Raw genomic sequence first — 17,220 nt, 5'->3', positions numbered from 1 at the left:
TTGCATAAATGCATATATATTGTGATGTCCTTGGATTTGTGCAATGGGAATCGGATCGTGATGAGATCACGATAATGAGATCGATTCACCTTTAAACACATATCCTAAATAATCCCGGTCATAGGTTACTCGAGAGGGACATCGTGATAACCGGATAGACTGGTGTGCTGTATACCCGTCCATATGATGGATGCAGCTGGTCTCATAGCTGCTCGTGTAGGGACACTAGGGATACAGTACAGGTGCTCATTGGAGAATGAGTTCACTGATTGATCCGCTTACGGAATGCTGGATGGTTGATGATGCCTTATTGTCAGACAACGATTCCGTAGTCCTAGTGGTGTATCTGGTTCTTAGACTTGAGACACCAAGGATGTCCTGTATGAGTGCTCCACTCTTTGATACCAGACTTGTAGGTTTGGCTGTTCCCAGATCTAGTACAGCTGGTCATTGGGAGTGGTAGTCGACCTTACGAGGGCTATTGAGTGTCGATAGAGGATCATCCACTCTCGGTATCATGAGAGGAATATCCCATGTGTTCTTGCTCAGACAAATCCCTGGCCAGGGTCATTCGGGTTGAAAGAGAAAGAGTTCTCCGGGAGAATCCGATTAGAGCGAGACTCGAGTAGAAACCGTATGGGTCTGACAGCACCATGCTCGATATACGGTCTCTGGGATATTAGATGGATGAGGGACTATAGGTACATGGTAACTGAGGACAGACAGGTCCAATGGATTGGATTCCCCTGTATCGTCTGGGGACTACGGCGTAGTGGCCTAGTACTTCCGTAGTCGATGAGTCGAGTGAATTATTACAGAGATAATAATTCACTGAGTTAGAAGGAGTTCTGACAGGTATGACTCACGGCCAGCTCGATATTGGGCCTAGAGGGTCACACACATATGGTAGGCATTGCGATGAGTAGAGGTTCGGATATGAGATATCCGACGGAGCCCTTGTCTTATTGGATGCAGATCCAATACCCACTAGGGAAAGGACCTATTAGGGTTTTGACACGGGATCTCTATAAATAGGAGGGATTCACAGCCTCATAGGCTAGAGTCTTTACTTGCCCTTCCTATTCTCCTCTCCCTCTCCACCTCAGAGTAGGCCTGGAGTTTTGAGGAGCGTCGTCGCAACCCTGCTGTGTGGATCACCGCTAGAGAGGAGGACGCTTGACCTCCTTCACCCTCTCCTAAGGATCTGCAAGGAAACAGGGATATACGATCTCCCTAGGTAACACAATCTCTATACGCAGTTTTGTGTTTTTTGCGGATTTTGCGCACCAATCTTCGCACGACGATGAACATCTTTTTGGGAATCGGGGATTTTTGTTTTCTTGTTCTTCCGCTGCGCATATGATGTCGCCCCCCCTATGATTTCCCAACATGAGGGACTATAGGTACATGGTAACTGAGGACAGACATGTCCAATGGATTGGATTCCCTTGTATCGTCTGGGGGCTACGGCGTAGTGGCCTAGTACGTCCGTAGTCGATGAGTCAAGTGAATTATTACAGAGATAATAATTTACTGAGTTAGAAGGAGTTCTGACAGGTATGACTCACGACCAGCTCGATATTAGGCCTAGAGGGTCACACACATATGGTAGGCATTGCGATGAGTAGAGGTTCGGATATGAGATATCCGATGAAGCTCTTATCTTATTGGATGTCGATCCAATACCCACTAGGGGAGAACCCATTAGGGTTTGACAAGAGACCTCTATAAATAGGAGGGATTCAGAGCCTCATAGGCTAGAGCCTTTGTTTGCCTCTCCTATTCTCCTCCCCCTCTCCACCTCAGAGTAGGCCTAGAGTTTTGAGTTTTGAGGATCATCGTCGCAACCTTGCTGTGTGGATCACCGCTAGAGAGGAGGACGCTTAACCTCCTTCACCCTCTCCTAAGGATCTGCAAGGAAACAGGGATATACGATCTCCCTATGTAACACAATCTACTCTATACGCAGTTTTAAGTTTCACGAATTTTGTGCACCAATCTTCGCACGACGATGAACATTTCTTTGGGAATCAGGGATTTTGTTTTCTTGTTCTTCCGCTGCGCATGTGATTTCGCCCCCAAGATTTCCCAACAATTAAATAGTCATCGGTAATACCCCGGTGTCTAGCAAAAGTGGATGCATCCACATGGGAAAAGGAGGGTAGCTACCCCCCTTGAATAAAGGTGCTATAGGTTGAGGGTAGAGCCTCCTCACTAGAGTGTTTGTTGAGAGGGTTAGTGGGTGGACATTTATGCCCTTTTTCTAACGCCAAAATGTTGAGAGAAAGTATCGTCGATACTTGAGTCGGCCTGACTTGGTCCATACCTCAAATCTTAGAAATGTCCAAGGTCACCTCTAAGCTACCCCGAGATATCTAAGGTGGCATTGAGATGGACTTGTGATGGCTCTAAAGTGGACTTGCGATGGCTTTGATGCGAGGGTTTAACTTCCTACACAAAGTCCAGTGTCAAGAGGGGTTTTCTGATCTAGTTTTTCTAACGCTCAAGTTAATCCGGGGTTTTTATGGGGTAGGAGATATCTTTCAAAAGGTTATCCCCTATGCTGACGTCAGGATTTGATTTTTATACTTGACTAACTAAAGGAGCCTTCTAGAATGACCTCAACGTCTCTCCTTAGCGTTTTGTCCATAGGGGTGACAAAGGGGGGAACAAGCCTAAACGACCTCCCTTAGAGTATTATCCATAGGGACCGACAAGCTATAACCACTCTCACATCAGCGATAGGGAGGATGATTGGACCCCTTTCTTCCACATCAATGCCCTTGGGGCGATTAGTTGGTGATGGTGTTATGAATACTATCAACTGATGAGTCGGCACGATGGGTCCACTACCAAAGGTGTAGACTCATCTAAGTGCCTCTTCCTGGCTAACGTGGGAGACTTGGTGAGGTGAGACCACATGGGTAGTCCGGTCGGAAGTGGTTTTGTCAGTGATGACCCGATTTGGGATGGCTGGGTAAGCAGACTGGGATCTTGCTGGTGGCATGGTTCCTCCCAAGGGGGCTAGGTCGTCCGGATGTCTTAGGGCAAAAGGTTGTCTCATGATTGCGATGCTGCATCATAACAACACCGAGGGTTGCCCGACGCAATCCCTCCGATGCTTAAGTCAACGAAAGAGAGAAGATAGCAATATAAGCTGTATGACTGAGTTAGTGTGTAGAGAGTCTCCCCCCTCAACATGAGCTAAGGGGTTCCTTTTTATACCTGATCCTTGGGTCTTTTTTACTAGCTGGCCTGGGATAAGATTAGGTAAACTGTCGATCATTCTCTAATCTTGATAAGGTATGATGGTTATTATCAATTATTGATACGGTGCATATTGGGACGCACTATGGTACTATTTTAGGGCTAGTGACTTAGGGCTTTGTCTAGGTGTTAACCTTTGTCGTAGATAAGCTGGTACGAGGCAAAATCACTGTAACTTGGTAAGTGAGAATTGACAATCAAAATATTCTCTATCAATCACTTTATCAAATTTTAAAATATTTAAAAATTAATAATTAAGATTAGCGAAATTTTTGACTAATTAAGTTTCGGTTAGTGTTTCCATAAAGTGCATCCAATTGACAATGTTACGTCTTTTTTATTACCATACTTCTACATTAACAGATATAAATATTATAATATTTTATGTATATTTTTCAATATCATAATGTTATATAAAAAAAATAAAGATATATTATCGTCTATTTTGAAATATATCACAAATCTTTTTTAATTTCCATCCAAACAATAAATAAACGTCACCAATTGAAACAATAATACACATTGGAAAGTTCACTTAAGGTCGACAGAGATTTAAACTAATTAGAATTAGATTACAATTTTGTTTAATGAAGTCACAATCTTCCTTACTACTAAATAAAAAAATACCTTTTATCCTTTTCAAAATATTGTAATCAATTAGGTTTAATCTTTTACCAGCCGATTCGATTTAGCTGGATTTCGTTGCATATCCGAGCTGTTAGTTAGGTAATGCCATCATTTTCAGAGTAATTTCTCATGTATTTTAATGTATATATATGCGACTCGTTCGCTCAACTCATTGCCAATTCTAATTACACTTAGAACTCGGCCGAGTCGTCTCGGAGACACCACGGTGCTATTGGCCTCGCACCCACCTGCGTTCTCCCCCTACTCCCCCTCTCCTTCCCCAATCCTAACCCTAAATTTTGCGTCTCCTCCAATCCATCCATCCATCCGCCATGACGAATCACAACAGCAAGAAGCGCAGGCGACCCCTGAAGACCAAGAAAAGTAAGAAGAAACCCCCGGCGCTGCGGCCGCAGAACGCGAACCCCGCCCAAGACGACGATCCCGTCCTCTTCGGCGGCACCACCGACGAGGACCGACCCTCTGCCGCTCCCAACTCCGAAGTGATCCAGGACCTCCTCGAGCTCTGCACCAAGGAGCAGCTGATCGGCTTCCACGTTGACGCCGCTGCCACCGACTCCGACCTCCCCGCCTGCATCCGCGCCGCAGCCGACCGCGACGTCTCTCACCGCAAGGTCTTCGTCCACGGCCTCGGCTGGGACGCCACCCGCGACGCCCTCCTCGAGGCCTTCGGCACCTACGGCCCCGTCGAAGACTGCAACGTCGTAATCGACAGAGCCACCGGCTGCGCCAAGGGCTACGGCTTCGTCCTCTTCCGCACCCGCGCCGGCGCCGTCAAGGCCCTCAAGCAGCCGCAGAAGAGGATCAGGAACCGACCCGTGTTCTGCCAGTTCGCTGCAGTCGGCCCCGCCTCGACCGGAGACACGGCCGGGAGGAAGGTTTACGTGAGCAACGTGCCCGCGAACGCAACCCTGGATAAACTGAGGTCGTTCTTCTCTCGTTTCGGCGAGATCGAGGCGGTGCCTTCTGGTTTCGACATGCTCACGGGGAAGTGGAAGGGTTATGCCATCTTTCTCTACAAGAAACTGGAGGGAGCCAGGAAGGCGCTCGAGGAGCCCTACAAGGTGTTCGAGGGCCACCGGCTGCACTGTCAGCCGGCTGCCGAGCCTTCCCAAAGAGGGAAAGCACCAGCTCCGTCCACCAACACTGCTTCCTCGGTCGCTTTGTTGGGACCGGCCCTGCAGCCGGTGCTGGCGGCCGTGGCGGCTACGCAGAATCTTATGTTGTACCGCCAGAACCCCGCATACGCGGCACTGCTGGGGCGTAATCCGCTTCTGGCAGCCGCGGCCCTCGATCCTGCTGCAGCTGCAGCGCTTAACCCAGCGGCGGGAGCAGGATTGCTTTCGCCTCCGGGACAGGGACTGAGGGGAGGGGGTTGGCAAGCGGAGCTCCTTCGCTCCTTGGGCCGTATTGTCACGAACGGTCGTCGCGCACCCGCAACAACTCCGTTCAACGAACCGTTCGTCGCTCACACCCACATGTACAGCTGCTTGACAGCATGTTTTCTCATGGTTTTGGGTCATTTTGCTGTAAATATGTAAGTTCGAACCAGCTGCAGTGTTGCAAAAGCGATCGCTCACCGAACCGAGCAAAACAGCCCCAAAACAGCCCAAAACGGCTCCGTTTTCGCGTGCCGCGGGAGGTGAGCGGAGTGCTGCCTCCGCTCACCAAAATGTCAGCCATCTCAGCACCCAGGAACCCCCCGGGTGGCACATGGCTGGATGGGGCTTCGGTTATATACCGGGCGTTGAACACTCTTTCGCAAGTTCGCACGTGACCTTTACGGGAACTTGGTGTTGCGCCTGGGACCAGGTGAGCGGCTGTTTGTGGGCTTGCAGCTGTTCGTTCATCCTTGAAAGCCTTGTTTTCCTCCCTCTCCCTCTTTTCTCTTGTGCACACAAGGTGTTCGACGATTTGCTTGTAAAGCTTCCCTTTTCGCGAGACTTCGGGACTTGTCCGTTGCTCGTTCTTTCGATCTAACTTTCTTTCTCTTTTACAGGTCCTTCGGGACCTGCGAGAGGTTACAAAGTGGCTGATCCTTGCGGAGCAAGATCGCAAGGGCGAAGCGCGACTTAGGCAACGCAAGCTAAGTTCGCGTCTTTGCCGCACGGGTGACCCGCGACTTTGGCAACGCACGCTAGCTTCGAGTCTTTGGCCGCAAGGGTGCCTCACGCCTTAGGCAATTCCAGCTAAGGTCGTGACATTGTGGTATCAGAGCGGGCAAGCTCTTCGATCGAACAGCGAACGAACTTCGCAACTTCGCCATGGCAAAGCATCGTGGCGAATCAAGCAAGACGGGGCAAGCCGGAACCTTGCCCCAAGCAGCCGCAGGTGGGCTGCATGTGCACACTCGCTCTCATGCTGTTGGAGCCGCTCACGAGGATCGCGGCAGCGAACAGGATGAGCGAGAAGTTGGCAACTCTCTGCGAGCGGAGGAAACGCAATCTGGTGCGCTAACGGGGAAAAAGAGTCATAAGGAGAGACTCACGACGGCGGAAACCCGCCTGGATGTTCTGGAAGCGAGCATGGAGGAACTCTACCATGGCCAACAAAGGCTTGTTGGGGTAGAGAGCTCGCAAGAGGAAGCGGAGTCCAGGATCGACAAGGTCGAGGCCCTAGTCGACCGACTGTCTGATGACACCAAGGACTCCGTGCTACACTTACAGGATGTTGTGGCGGAACTCACGACAAAGGTGGTTATGCTCACAAGAACGCTAAATGCGAGAGGAGGCAACACCCGCGTTGCACCGCCACAAAACTTGAGGGCACCTGAGCCCCATGGATACGGAGGGGCTAGAGATGCCAAAGAGCTCGAGAACTTTTTGTTCGACATGGAGCAATACTTCCGAGCTACGAGGCCCGATTCTGAAGATACCAAAGTTTCTATAGCAATAATGTATCTGAACGGAGATGCGAAACTTTGGTGGCGAACTCGTTGGGAGGAGATCCAACACGGTCGGTGTCGAGTCGACACATGGGAAGACTTGAAGCGGGAGTTGAGAACTCAGTTCCTACCGGAGAACACAGAGTTCGTCGCAAGAAGGAAGTTGAGACAACTCCGCCAAAGTACCACCATCCGAGACTACGTGAAGCAATTTTCTGCACTAATGCTGGACATACAGGACATGTCCGAGAAGGACAAGTTGTTCAGCTTCCTTGATGGTTTGAAACCATGGGCCCAACAAGAGCTGAATCGAAGGAATGTTACCGATGTGGTCGGGGCAATTGCAGCTGCAGAAAGGCTCACCGACTTTGTTTCCTCTGAAGACCCGGCGAGAAGGAAACAATCTTCAAGCAATCGCCCTCCAAAACATTCTCGAGGGAAGGAGCTCGGGGGCGAACAAAAGAAGAAGAGCTCACACAAAGGGCCGAACCCTAAAGGCAAGGCCTCAAAACCTGGAGGATGCTTCTTGTGCGGAGGACCGCACATGGTAAGGGAGTGCCCACAGAAACAGGCACTCAATGCTTTGACGGCTTCCATCCACCCTCCCCGATCGGACAAGGGCAAAGCTGTTGCTCTTAGCTCGAGCAGTTCAGAATCCAGCAACGATGACGAAGAGTCGCAAGGACCCCGAATGGGAGCAATGCGTTTGTTGAACGCTATGCGGGGTCAAGTGGGGGAGAACAACAAGACAAAGCAACAGAAAGCAGGAAGTGGTGAGTTGATGTACGTAGACATCAAGCTGAATGGCCAAATGGCCCGTGCAATGGTGGACACGGGCGCTACCCACAACTTCATAGCCGATCGTGAAGCACAACGACTTGGGTTGATCTTGGAGAAGAGCCCAAGCCGAATGAAAGCGGTGAACTCGGAGGCCAGGCGAATCTCCGGGTTGGCGAAGGGTGTTCCTATCAAAATCGGGACTTGGAGCGGAAACACCAACATGATGGCCGTGCCACTGGACGACTTCCAAGTGATTCTTGGAATGGAATTTATGCACGCGGCGAAGTTGGTGCCGATGCCGTTCTTGAACTCCTTATGTATGATGGGAGGCGATGACCCCTGCGTGGTTCCCGTCTCTCGGAGAGGAACCCAGGAGCCCCAACATATTTCGGCGTTACAATTGAAGAAAGGGGTGCGAAAGGGCGAACTGACATTCGTGGCTGCTATGAAGCTAGAGCCACTCAACGAAGAGGCCATTCAAGAACCTGCTGTGGTGGCGAACGTCCTGAAGGAGTTCAAAGACGTTATGCCACCCGAGTTGCCGAAGACTCTTCCACCACGCAGAGGCGTGGATCACAGTATCGAGCTGGAGCCAGGAGTGAAGCCTCCAGCGAGACCACCCTACCGCATGCCCCCGCCAGAGTTGGCAGAACTCAGAAAGCAGTTAGGTGAACTGCTAAGCGGTGGTCTCATCCGCAGCTCAAAAGCACCTTTCGGAGCTCCAGTTCTCTTCCAGAAGAAACAAGATGGGAGCCTCCGATTATGCGTCGACTACCGAGCCCTCAACAAAGTAACAGTGAAGAACAAGTATCCCATCCCGCTCATTGCGGACTTGTTCGATCAATTGGGCAAGGCGAAGTATTTCTCAAAACTCGACCTTCGGTCGGGATATTGGCAGGTGCGCATTGCTGAAGGCGACGAAGCAAAGACTACTTGTGTGACCAGATACGGAGCGTTTAAGTTCTTGGTGATGCCTTTTGGCTTAACCAACGGTCCGGCCACATTCTGTACTCTCATGAACCAGCTATTCAAGGAGTATTTGGATAAGTTCGTGGTCGTCTACTTGGACGATATCGTCGTCTACAGCCAAACGCTCGAGGAGCATGTCAAGCACCTTCGGACGATTTTCAAGGTTCTCAGGGAGAACACGTTGTTCGTAAAAAGGGAGAAATGCTACTTTGCTCAAACTGAGATCCTATTCTTGGGGCATCGAATCGGTGATGGCTCCATTCGGATGGACAAGTCGAAGGTGCAAGCAGTTGCGGAATGGCGAACTCCAAAGAAGGTGCCAGAGTTGAGATTCTTCCTTGGTTTCGTCAACTACTATCGACGCTTCATTGCCGGGTATTCGAAGCGGGCAACCCCACTGACGGAGTTGCTGAAGAAGGAGCAGCCTTGGAAGTGGTCGGACAAATGTGAGATAGCATTCCAAGACCTGAAAGCTGCTGTCCTAGAAGAACCAGTGCTCAAATTGCCAAACTATGGAGAGCCCTTTGAAGTCCACACAGATGCTTCGGACTTCGCTATTGGAGAGTACTCATGCAGGAAGGTCATCCGGTGGCCTACGAGAGCCGCAAACTCAACGAGACCGAGAGGCGGTATCCAGTGCATGAGAAGGAGATGACAGCAGTGATTCACTGTCTACGAGTTTGGCGACACTACCTTCTCGGGTCGCGATTTGTGCTGAGGACAGACAACATCGCCCTGAGTTATTTCCAAACTCAGAAGAAGCTCTCCCCAAAGCAAGCACGGTGGCAGGACTTCCTGGCTGAATTTGATATGGCAATGGAATACAAGCCCGGGAAGGCGAATGTCGTGGCCGATGCGCTGAGTCGGAAAGTGGAATGCGTGAATGCTGCACAACTGGAGGGCAGAGGCCAAGCAAGTCAGTTACACTCCAACTTCCTTTCCCGAATCAGAGATGGACTGTATAGTGATCCCCAGGCAGTTATCCTGATGCAGCTCATCAAAGAAGGCAAGGCACGACGATTTTGGGTCCAGGAGGGACTTGTTTACACAAAAGGGAATAGGGTTTATGTTCCCCGAGTGGACAATTTGAGGCGTGAACTCTTAAAAGAGTGTCACGATTCCCTTTGGGCTGGACACCCCGGCATTCACAGAATGTTGGCTCTCGTGGAGAGGGCCTTCTACTGGCCAAAGATGGGGATTGATGTGGAGGAGTATGTTCGAACATGCCTTACTTGCCAACAAGACAAGGCGGAGCAGCGGAAGCCGGTGGGACTTTTGGAGCCGTTGCCCGTACCAGAAAGGCCATGGGAGAGCATTTCCTTAGACTTCATATCAAGTTTGCCACCTGTAGGGGGACTTGGATCGATACTCGTGGTGGTCGATCGGTTTTCAAAGTATGCAACTTTCATTGCTGCCCCCCTACATTGTTCAGCTGAAGAGGCGGCTAGACTGATGATGAAGGGTGTAGTGAAGTATTGGGGAGTCCCACACAATATCATTAGTGATTGGGATGCTCGGTTCCTGGGACGATTCTGGACCGAGCTATTCAAATTGTTGGGGTCAAAGTTATACTTCTCTACAAGCCTCCACCCCCAGACGGATGGTCAGACTGAAAGAATAAATTCGCTCTTGGAGCAGTATCTCCGGCACTACGTGAGTGCCAATCAACGAGATTGGGTGAAGCTGTTGGACATCGCCCAATTCTCCTACAACTTGCAGCGGAGCTCTGCATCCAACAAGAGCCCCTTCGAAATTATCACAGGACAACAACCGTCGACTCTGCACACTATGGCAATTGGGTATACTGGGAGTAGTCCATCAGCCTATCATTTCGCAAAGGAGTGGCATCGAAATACCGATATTGCGCGAGCTTACTTGGAGAAGGCGGCAAAACGGATGAAGAAGTGGGCAGACTTGGGAAGGCGACCACAAGAGTTCAAAGTTGGCGATTTGGTGTTGGTAAAGCTCCAACCAGCATCACTCCAATTCTTCAGGAACAGAGTTCACAAAGGATTGGTGCGTAAGTATGAAGGGCCCTTCCCAATTATCAGCAGAGTAGGCAATGTTTCTTACAAGTTGCAGCTGCCGGCGTGGTTCAAAATTCACAACGTTCTTCACGCCAGCAACCTGAAGGCCTACCATTCGGATCCGCAAGACGCTTCTCGAAGTGTTCCAACTCGGCTTCCTCCCATCACAGCCTCCTACGAGAAGCGAGTGGAAACCATTCTGGCGGATCGTAAGATAAAGCTACCCAGCGGAGCGGAACAGACAGAGTACTTGGTGAAGTGGCGAAAGCTTCCCCGAACTGAAGCCAGTTGGGAGCCTGAAGACGCCCTGCGACATGAAGAAGAAGTCATCAACAACTACCAACAAGCGTCGACGAGGGCGTCGACAGTTTAAGTGGGGGAGAATGTCACGAACGGTCGTCGCGCACCCGCAACAACTCCGTTCAACGAACCGTTCGTCGCTCACACCCACATGTACAGCTACTTGACAGCATGTTTTCTCATGGTTTTGGGTCATTTTGCTGTAAATATGTAAGTTCGAACCAGCTGCAGCGTTGCAAAAGCGATCGCTCACCGAACCGAGCAAAACAGCCCCAAAACAGCCCAAAACGGCTCCGTTTTCGCGTGCCGCGGGAGGTGAGCGGAGTGCTGCCTCCGCTCACCAAAATGTTAGCCATCTCAGCACCCAGGAACCCCCCGGGTGGCACATGGCTGGATGGGGCTTCGGTTATATACCGGGCGTTGAACACTCTTTCGCAAGTTTGCACGTGACCTTTACGGGAACTTGGTGTTGCGCCTGGGACCAGGTGAGCGGCTGTTTGTGGGCTTGCAGCTGTTCGTTCATCCTTGAAAGCCTTGTTTTCCTCCCTCTCCCTCTTTTCTCTTGTGCACACAAGGTGTTCGACGATTTGCTTGTAAAGCTTCCCTTTTCGCGAGACTTCGGGACTTGTCCGTTGCTCGTTCTTTCGATCTAACTTTCTTTCTCTTTTACAGGTCCTTCGGGACCTGCGAGAGGTTACAAAGTGGCTGATCCTTGCGGAGCAAGATCGCAAGGGCGAAGCGCGACTTAGGCAACGCAAGCTAAGTTCGCGTCTTTGCCGCACGGGTGACCCGCGACTTTGGCAACGCACGCTAGCTTCGAGTCTTTGGCCGCAAGGGTGCCTCACGCCTTAGGCAATTCCAGCTAAGGTCGTGACAGTATGGTTCTCAAGGAGCGATAGGTTTGCATGGTATGCAATTGCACCAGGTGTCTCAGCTCCGGCATTCATAACCCACAAGGCTTAGCGGCTAGCTGGTTCTCCTGAGGATTTCCTTCACATCTCTGGTAACTGATGTTTTCTTGATTTTTCTTCAAAGATTTTGTGTGTTATCTCTCTCTCTCTCTCTCTCTCTCTCTCTCTCTCCAATCTATTTATTTTATATGTGCCTTTTAAGGGGCTTAGCTTCTTGTATCAGAAACAAGAAGGTACAAACCTTTTGTTGTTTGTTTTGCCTTTGGATATTTAAATTAGACCATACAAAAGCATTTTTGTTTCAGTAATTTGTTTTCGGTTAAGGATTTCTAATTTCAAATACATAATATTAGCCATCACATTCAGCCGTCCTTTTTTTCCCTTCTGTTTGATAATTGTGAAGATATTGAAGATGGTTTGTTTTCTGAAACCTAAAGACCTACTACAGTTTAATTCAAGGAAATTATATTAGTTGGGGCACTGTTACACCCAATTGAGAATTAAAGTGTTTGATGCTTTTCATTTGGAAGATGGTTAGAAGATTTGCAGAAGGCTTCCATGGAGCCTCATCTTGTCGAGTTGCTGCAGGACTTTCTAGTTCCTAGTAGCAAAGCACATTCTGGGCATACACATTGTAATGTGGTAATCAACCATACATATAGCGATGCACACCCTAGAGTATGGGTCTAACTTAATCCGCTTGAAAAACAAAAAGGTTTGTGTGTAAATTTAGTTTGTTGTTCAGATGTGGACCCTTGATATGCCTGGTAAGATCATCTATAACGAGTGCAAAAAGATAATGGTGATGCAACTTTTACCTTGTTAACACACTTTGGACAGTGATATCTGAGGTCAAGTGGGTAGTGTGTGTTTAAAACCCACTGAAAACATCAGGTGTGTGGGTGTACAATGGGCGTGTTACCAGAATGCCTGATATTTTCTACTTGATTTAGCTCCAAATCCCTTTAAAGTAAAGTGAGTAGGGACTGAACCATAATATATACCTGAAGACCCAAGTGGGTGTATCTTTTGGTGGGTGGTAACTGGTCAGATCCCAAGCGAATTTTATGTTTAATTGAGAGTGGTGACTTAGAATATAGTATCACTATGTTATCATTAATATGCTGACATCTTGTAGTTTATTGTCTACATAAGTTATAATTAATTAGTTATGGTGAAACTAATACATGTGTATGTTTATATATACCCTGTACAATGTAAAATTAAGTTATCAGCTGCATAGTTGCCTAAACCACTGAAAAATCCCCCCTAGACTAGCCAAAATGGCCAAAGTTATTGAAACTACTTTTTATCAGCGAAAAAGTTACTGTATAGAACTCTGAAAATTAAAATGCTAAGTTGAGCTGCCAACTAGTTTCTAAAGAACTATTATATAATAGTTCGAGGCATGTGAAATAGTTGTGAATACTTTGTTTTTAGTACCTTAGTTGATGAAGATGAGCAATTCTGCTCTAGAATATGATTGGTAAGAATTTCAAATCCTTGTATCATTTTTTTATACAATGATTCTTTACTTTTTAATATCTATGACTTTTTAATGAATGACCTTTTTCTATCATTTCTTTCTACCTATTATGTAGTTTAACCATTTGGCGTTTGCTCTTTTCCCCTCTGTTCTATTTGTTTATTGTGGAATATTGGCTTTTAGCCATGCTATTTACCATATCAGAACATAATCAGTATGTGCAACAATTATGATTCATTTCTTTAGTGAAACCTGCCGGTTTAGAAAAGTTCATGAGATATTTTATTCTGATTTTTTGATGTACTTTGGACCCTCATTTACAGATGTGTTGAAGCAAGTACATGTTATCATCTTCAAACATTATAGCATTCTATGGATGCAGTTCATTTCTTTAGTGAAACATGTTGTTTTGAAAAAGTTTATGCAGCATTTTCTTCCACTTTGTTGACATACTTTGGACCCTCATTTGCAGATGTGATGAAGCAAGCACTTTCTTATTATATGATAGCACTTCAAGAAGTACAATTTTATATCTTTAAAGAAACATGTTGATTTTAAAAGAAGTTTGTGCAGTATTCTCGTTGACTTTGTTGACATACTTTGGACCCTTATCTGCAGGTGTGATGAAGCAAGTACGTGGAGGAACTTATTGGCATCCTCAAGGGTGTTTCAGGAGGTCACATGATAATTACGTATGGATCTCACTTTTGAAATGTCCTTGACTTCTTCTAATCTAATTTCACCTTGTCTCGTCTAAGCTCTTGTGGAACTTAACAGAGTTTATCCTGCTACTTTATTACTATAATTATAATATTTTATGTGTTTTTTATATATGATTTTTCCATTTCTTTTCTTGAATGCTGAAGAACCATTTAAATATGTCATGATTATCGATCATACAAAAAGAACTCGATACTAGTCATGATAAAGTTCACTTTCATGTCTAATCATCATGCCTTAAAATCAGGAGAATATGACAATATACTAGGATATGAATTTAGACCAATACGAGCGTATAGAGACAATGCAAAACCCTTCCTTGAATATTTGAGGAATCTAAAAGCGGAAGGAAAAAAAAAAGGAACAGAATTAACTCACTGAGAGAATGCTCGGCACCACTGATAAATTTTCAGATGGTGAATTCAGCCATTTATAGATTAGCTTCCTTGATACAGTATGCATTGGACAAGTTCACCATTAGAAGTATCCCTTGACAATGTGCTCCTGTAGTTCTTCAAAACTCCATGCATCATCGACTGAAAATTCTCCTGTAGAAGAGCATAATGGATGTCAATATCAAGCTGAGTCAGCTACATAGGTCTCTAGAAAACGAGAAGGTGATCGCTTGTCTTTCTCAATATCCACGAGTAGCAGCGATAAGATACCATGGGCACATCTTTCAAACTCAACAAGAATAGCAACCTATTTGGTTTAATTATTTTTCATATTGTCAATCTTCTCAACTCCTTTTTAGTTCTTTACATTTAGATTATTTTGCTTTGGGTTGGTACTTGCTTATTTTGTCATTCTTCTGCTGTCATGTAAGCATGTATATGGTTACTGCTGAATTGATCCCGTCACTCTTCTTTCAAGATTACTTTAGATAGCTTCTTTATTTGGCTTAGTGTTTGCTATATGAGAAAACTTACTTTTTGCACCTTGTTATGGATTGTGGAAAAACACCATACTACCTAAAGTACATTTTGGACCGGAGTTGATTATGATGAGTTTCTTTTTTATAATTTGTACATGAAAATTTTGGTTGAAAGTTTAATGTTGTGCAGGCTTACACAATATCATCGAAAAGGTGTTTCTTTTTTCTAATTTATTTTTTGTCTGCTTTAAGGAATGTTCTTTTCGTTGCATCATTTCTTGCAAAAATTTAGTGTATTTATGGCATTAGTATTCTTAATTTATAATTTAAAACTAACCTCATTTCCAAACGTGTCTTGTGTTTCCAAAACTGTCTTCCCAAATTTTCTCATTTTGTGGTATTGGTGGTGAACAAGTTGACGGTCATTTTCAGTGACATTTTCCTTTCCATTGAGATATTTTATACAGCAGGCAAATTTGCTTAAATGTTAGTCCTCTGGATATTAACATATACATCTCTATCAATATAGATCACATCCATTATTATTTGTATGTGCAGTTCTTCATGTCATAATATATTTGATGGTTTGTGATCCATCACTGAGATTTCCATGCTTTTGTTCTCGTCTTCATAGAAGTAGTGACCATTTGAAACTCGAATATCATAGATGGGTGATAACTGTTCTGAAATCTGTAGAAGTGGTGATCATTTGAAATTTGGATATCTTCGATGGGTGGTAGCGACACATCTGCATGCATCAGCACTAGTAAGATTCATCATACCGGGGAGAATGTTTGATCGTTTCTGTCGACTCCATCACATCCACCCTATGACTGCAAGTCTCTAATTCAGAGATCTTAGCGCTGCTCCTAGGTGGCCTCAATTCAATTCCATCATAGAAATCATATTTGCTCCTCTACATGTCATAGTATGATTCAGCTTTCTGATCATGGGATCCATATAGTTTTATGATTATGAAATTAATTGTGTTTGTTATGCGGCTAGCTGTAGACTCTATATAGCTTATACAAACAGATCTCCTGAGACTGATAGGAAATGATGAATCATTCAAATACTAGTCTTTGTAGTGAACTGAGTAAATTGTAACAACAGAGGATGAATTCTGAGACCGGACACAAGCAAAGTGTCACTGCAGAGAGGCTATTATCCTGCTGCAGTTTGTATGCAGAGGGACGATCGGTTTAATCATGAATTTTATCATGTTGTAACCTTACTATTTCCCTGTACAATCTGCAGGTCAATCCAGCCACATGATCTGATGAAGGCTCTCTCTTTCTCTCTCTCTGTACACCGATTCAGGAATCAGTTGTAAGATTGAAACGTAGCTTATAATTCAGTTGGGTTGGTTGGTTTTACGTAGCTTATAAGTGTACATAACTGTTTGAGCAACCAACAATGGCAACTGATTCAAGTTCTTGATATATCATACAAATCATTGCTGATGGCACAAAACACCTCTTATGATTGATTCTTTTGGGACATGGTTTTCACTATAATCGACTACCTCATGCCTCCCTCCCTCGGTTGCTCTGTGACAGCACTGGGAAAAGAGTTATACGAAATAGCGAGACTTATTTGAGGATCTAAGTGGACTTTGGGTGTAAGTTGCTCTCGACTCAACAGCTTTATTTGCTGCACTTATTAATCGTTTTTCTTACGATGCGCTCATGCAATAGGAATAGCATAATATAAAGTAAGGACTTCAATCTTAATCTTTATGTACTCTCTCATCATAAGAAAATATTTAATATATATGCTCTCATTTTAATCCAATTTTGTTTTAGAATGTTTAATAGAGTTGGATAGACTCAATAATTCATTGCATATCATTTAACGATAAGAACAGTAACAAATATAATAACTATTAATTTCACCATTCAAATCCCTTATTTAGGAACCTAAGTGTAAGATCTCATCCAAACTCGAGTTGAAGCTCAACTCTGGTCTATATTCCATGGTAATTTTAATTAAAGGCTCTTCGAATTTAATTTAAATTCATCACTAGAAGGGTGGAAAATAAAACATGGGTTTCCAAGAGTGGAACATCATTACTTATATTTCATTTACATCAAGATTGTTCTGAGAGAACTATCAAATTTATTTTTAAGATTAATATATATATTTTTTGGATCATATTCGTTCGACATTGAAGCAATTTATTGTTCAAAACAAATAAATGTAATCATATAATTCTATAATTTACTCAAACAAGGTAACGTCATCAGAGCAACCACCAACAATCAAGAACAGCGGTCCGATTCGACACTGGCAACGTAACGGGGTTACGATGCCATTATAACGGTACGACTTAAAATCATGCCGCTACGTATTGC

At 45.6% G+C, this 17,220-nt stretch overlaps 1 protein-coding gene across 1 annotated transcript; it reads left to right on the top strand.

The window, feature by feature from the left end:
• The first annotated feature begins 4,084 nt into the window (after positions 1 to 4,084).
• On the top strand, positions 4,085 to 5,913 carry LOC135633878 (UBP1-associated protein 2B-like). The gene has a single exon (XM_065143849.1). It carries the CDS (start codon positions 4,227 to 4,229, stop codon positions 5,454 to 5,456), a length of 1,230 nt encoding a protein of 409 aa, XP_064999921.1. The 5' UTR covers positions 4,085 to 4,226; the 3' UTR covers positions 5,457 to 5,913.
• Positions 5,914 to 17,220: the final 11,307 nt, after the last annotated feature.

The sequence above is a fragment of the Musa acuminata genome, chromosome BXJ3-3 (assembly GCF_036884655.1).
Source record: "Musa acuminata AAA Group cultivar baxijiao chromosome BXJ3-3, Cavendish_Baxijiao_AAA, whole genome shotgun sequence".
In the NCBI taxonomy this organism is placed as follows: Eukaryota; Viridiplantae; Streptophyta; class Magnoliopsida; order Zingiberales; family Musaceae; genus Musa; species Musa acuminata.
This window is presented reverse-complemented; position numbering and strand designations above follow the sequence as displayed.

Coding starts and splice junctions, on each gene's coding strand:
- LOC135633878 (XM_065143849.1), top strand. CDS start 4,227: ATGACGAATCACAACAGCAAGAAGCGCAGGCGACCCCTGAAGACCAAG.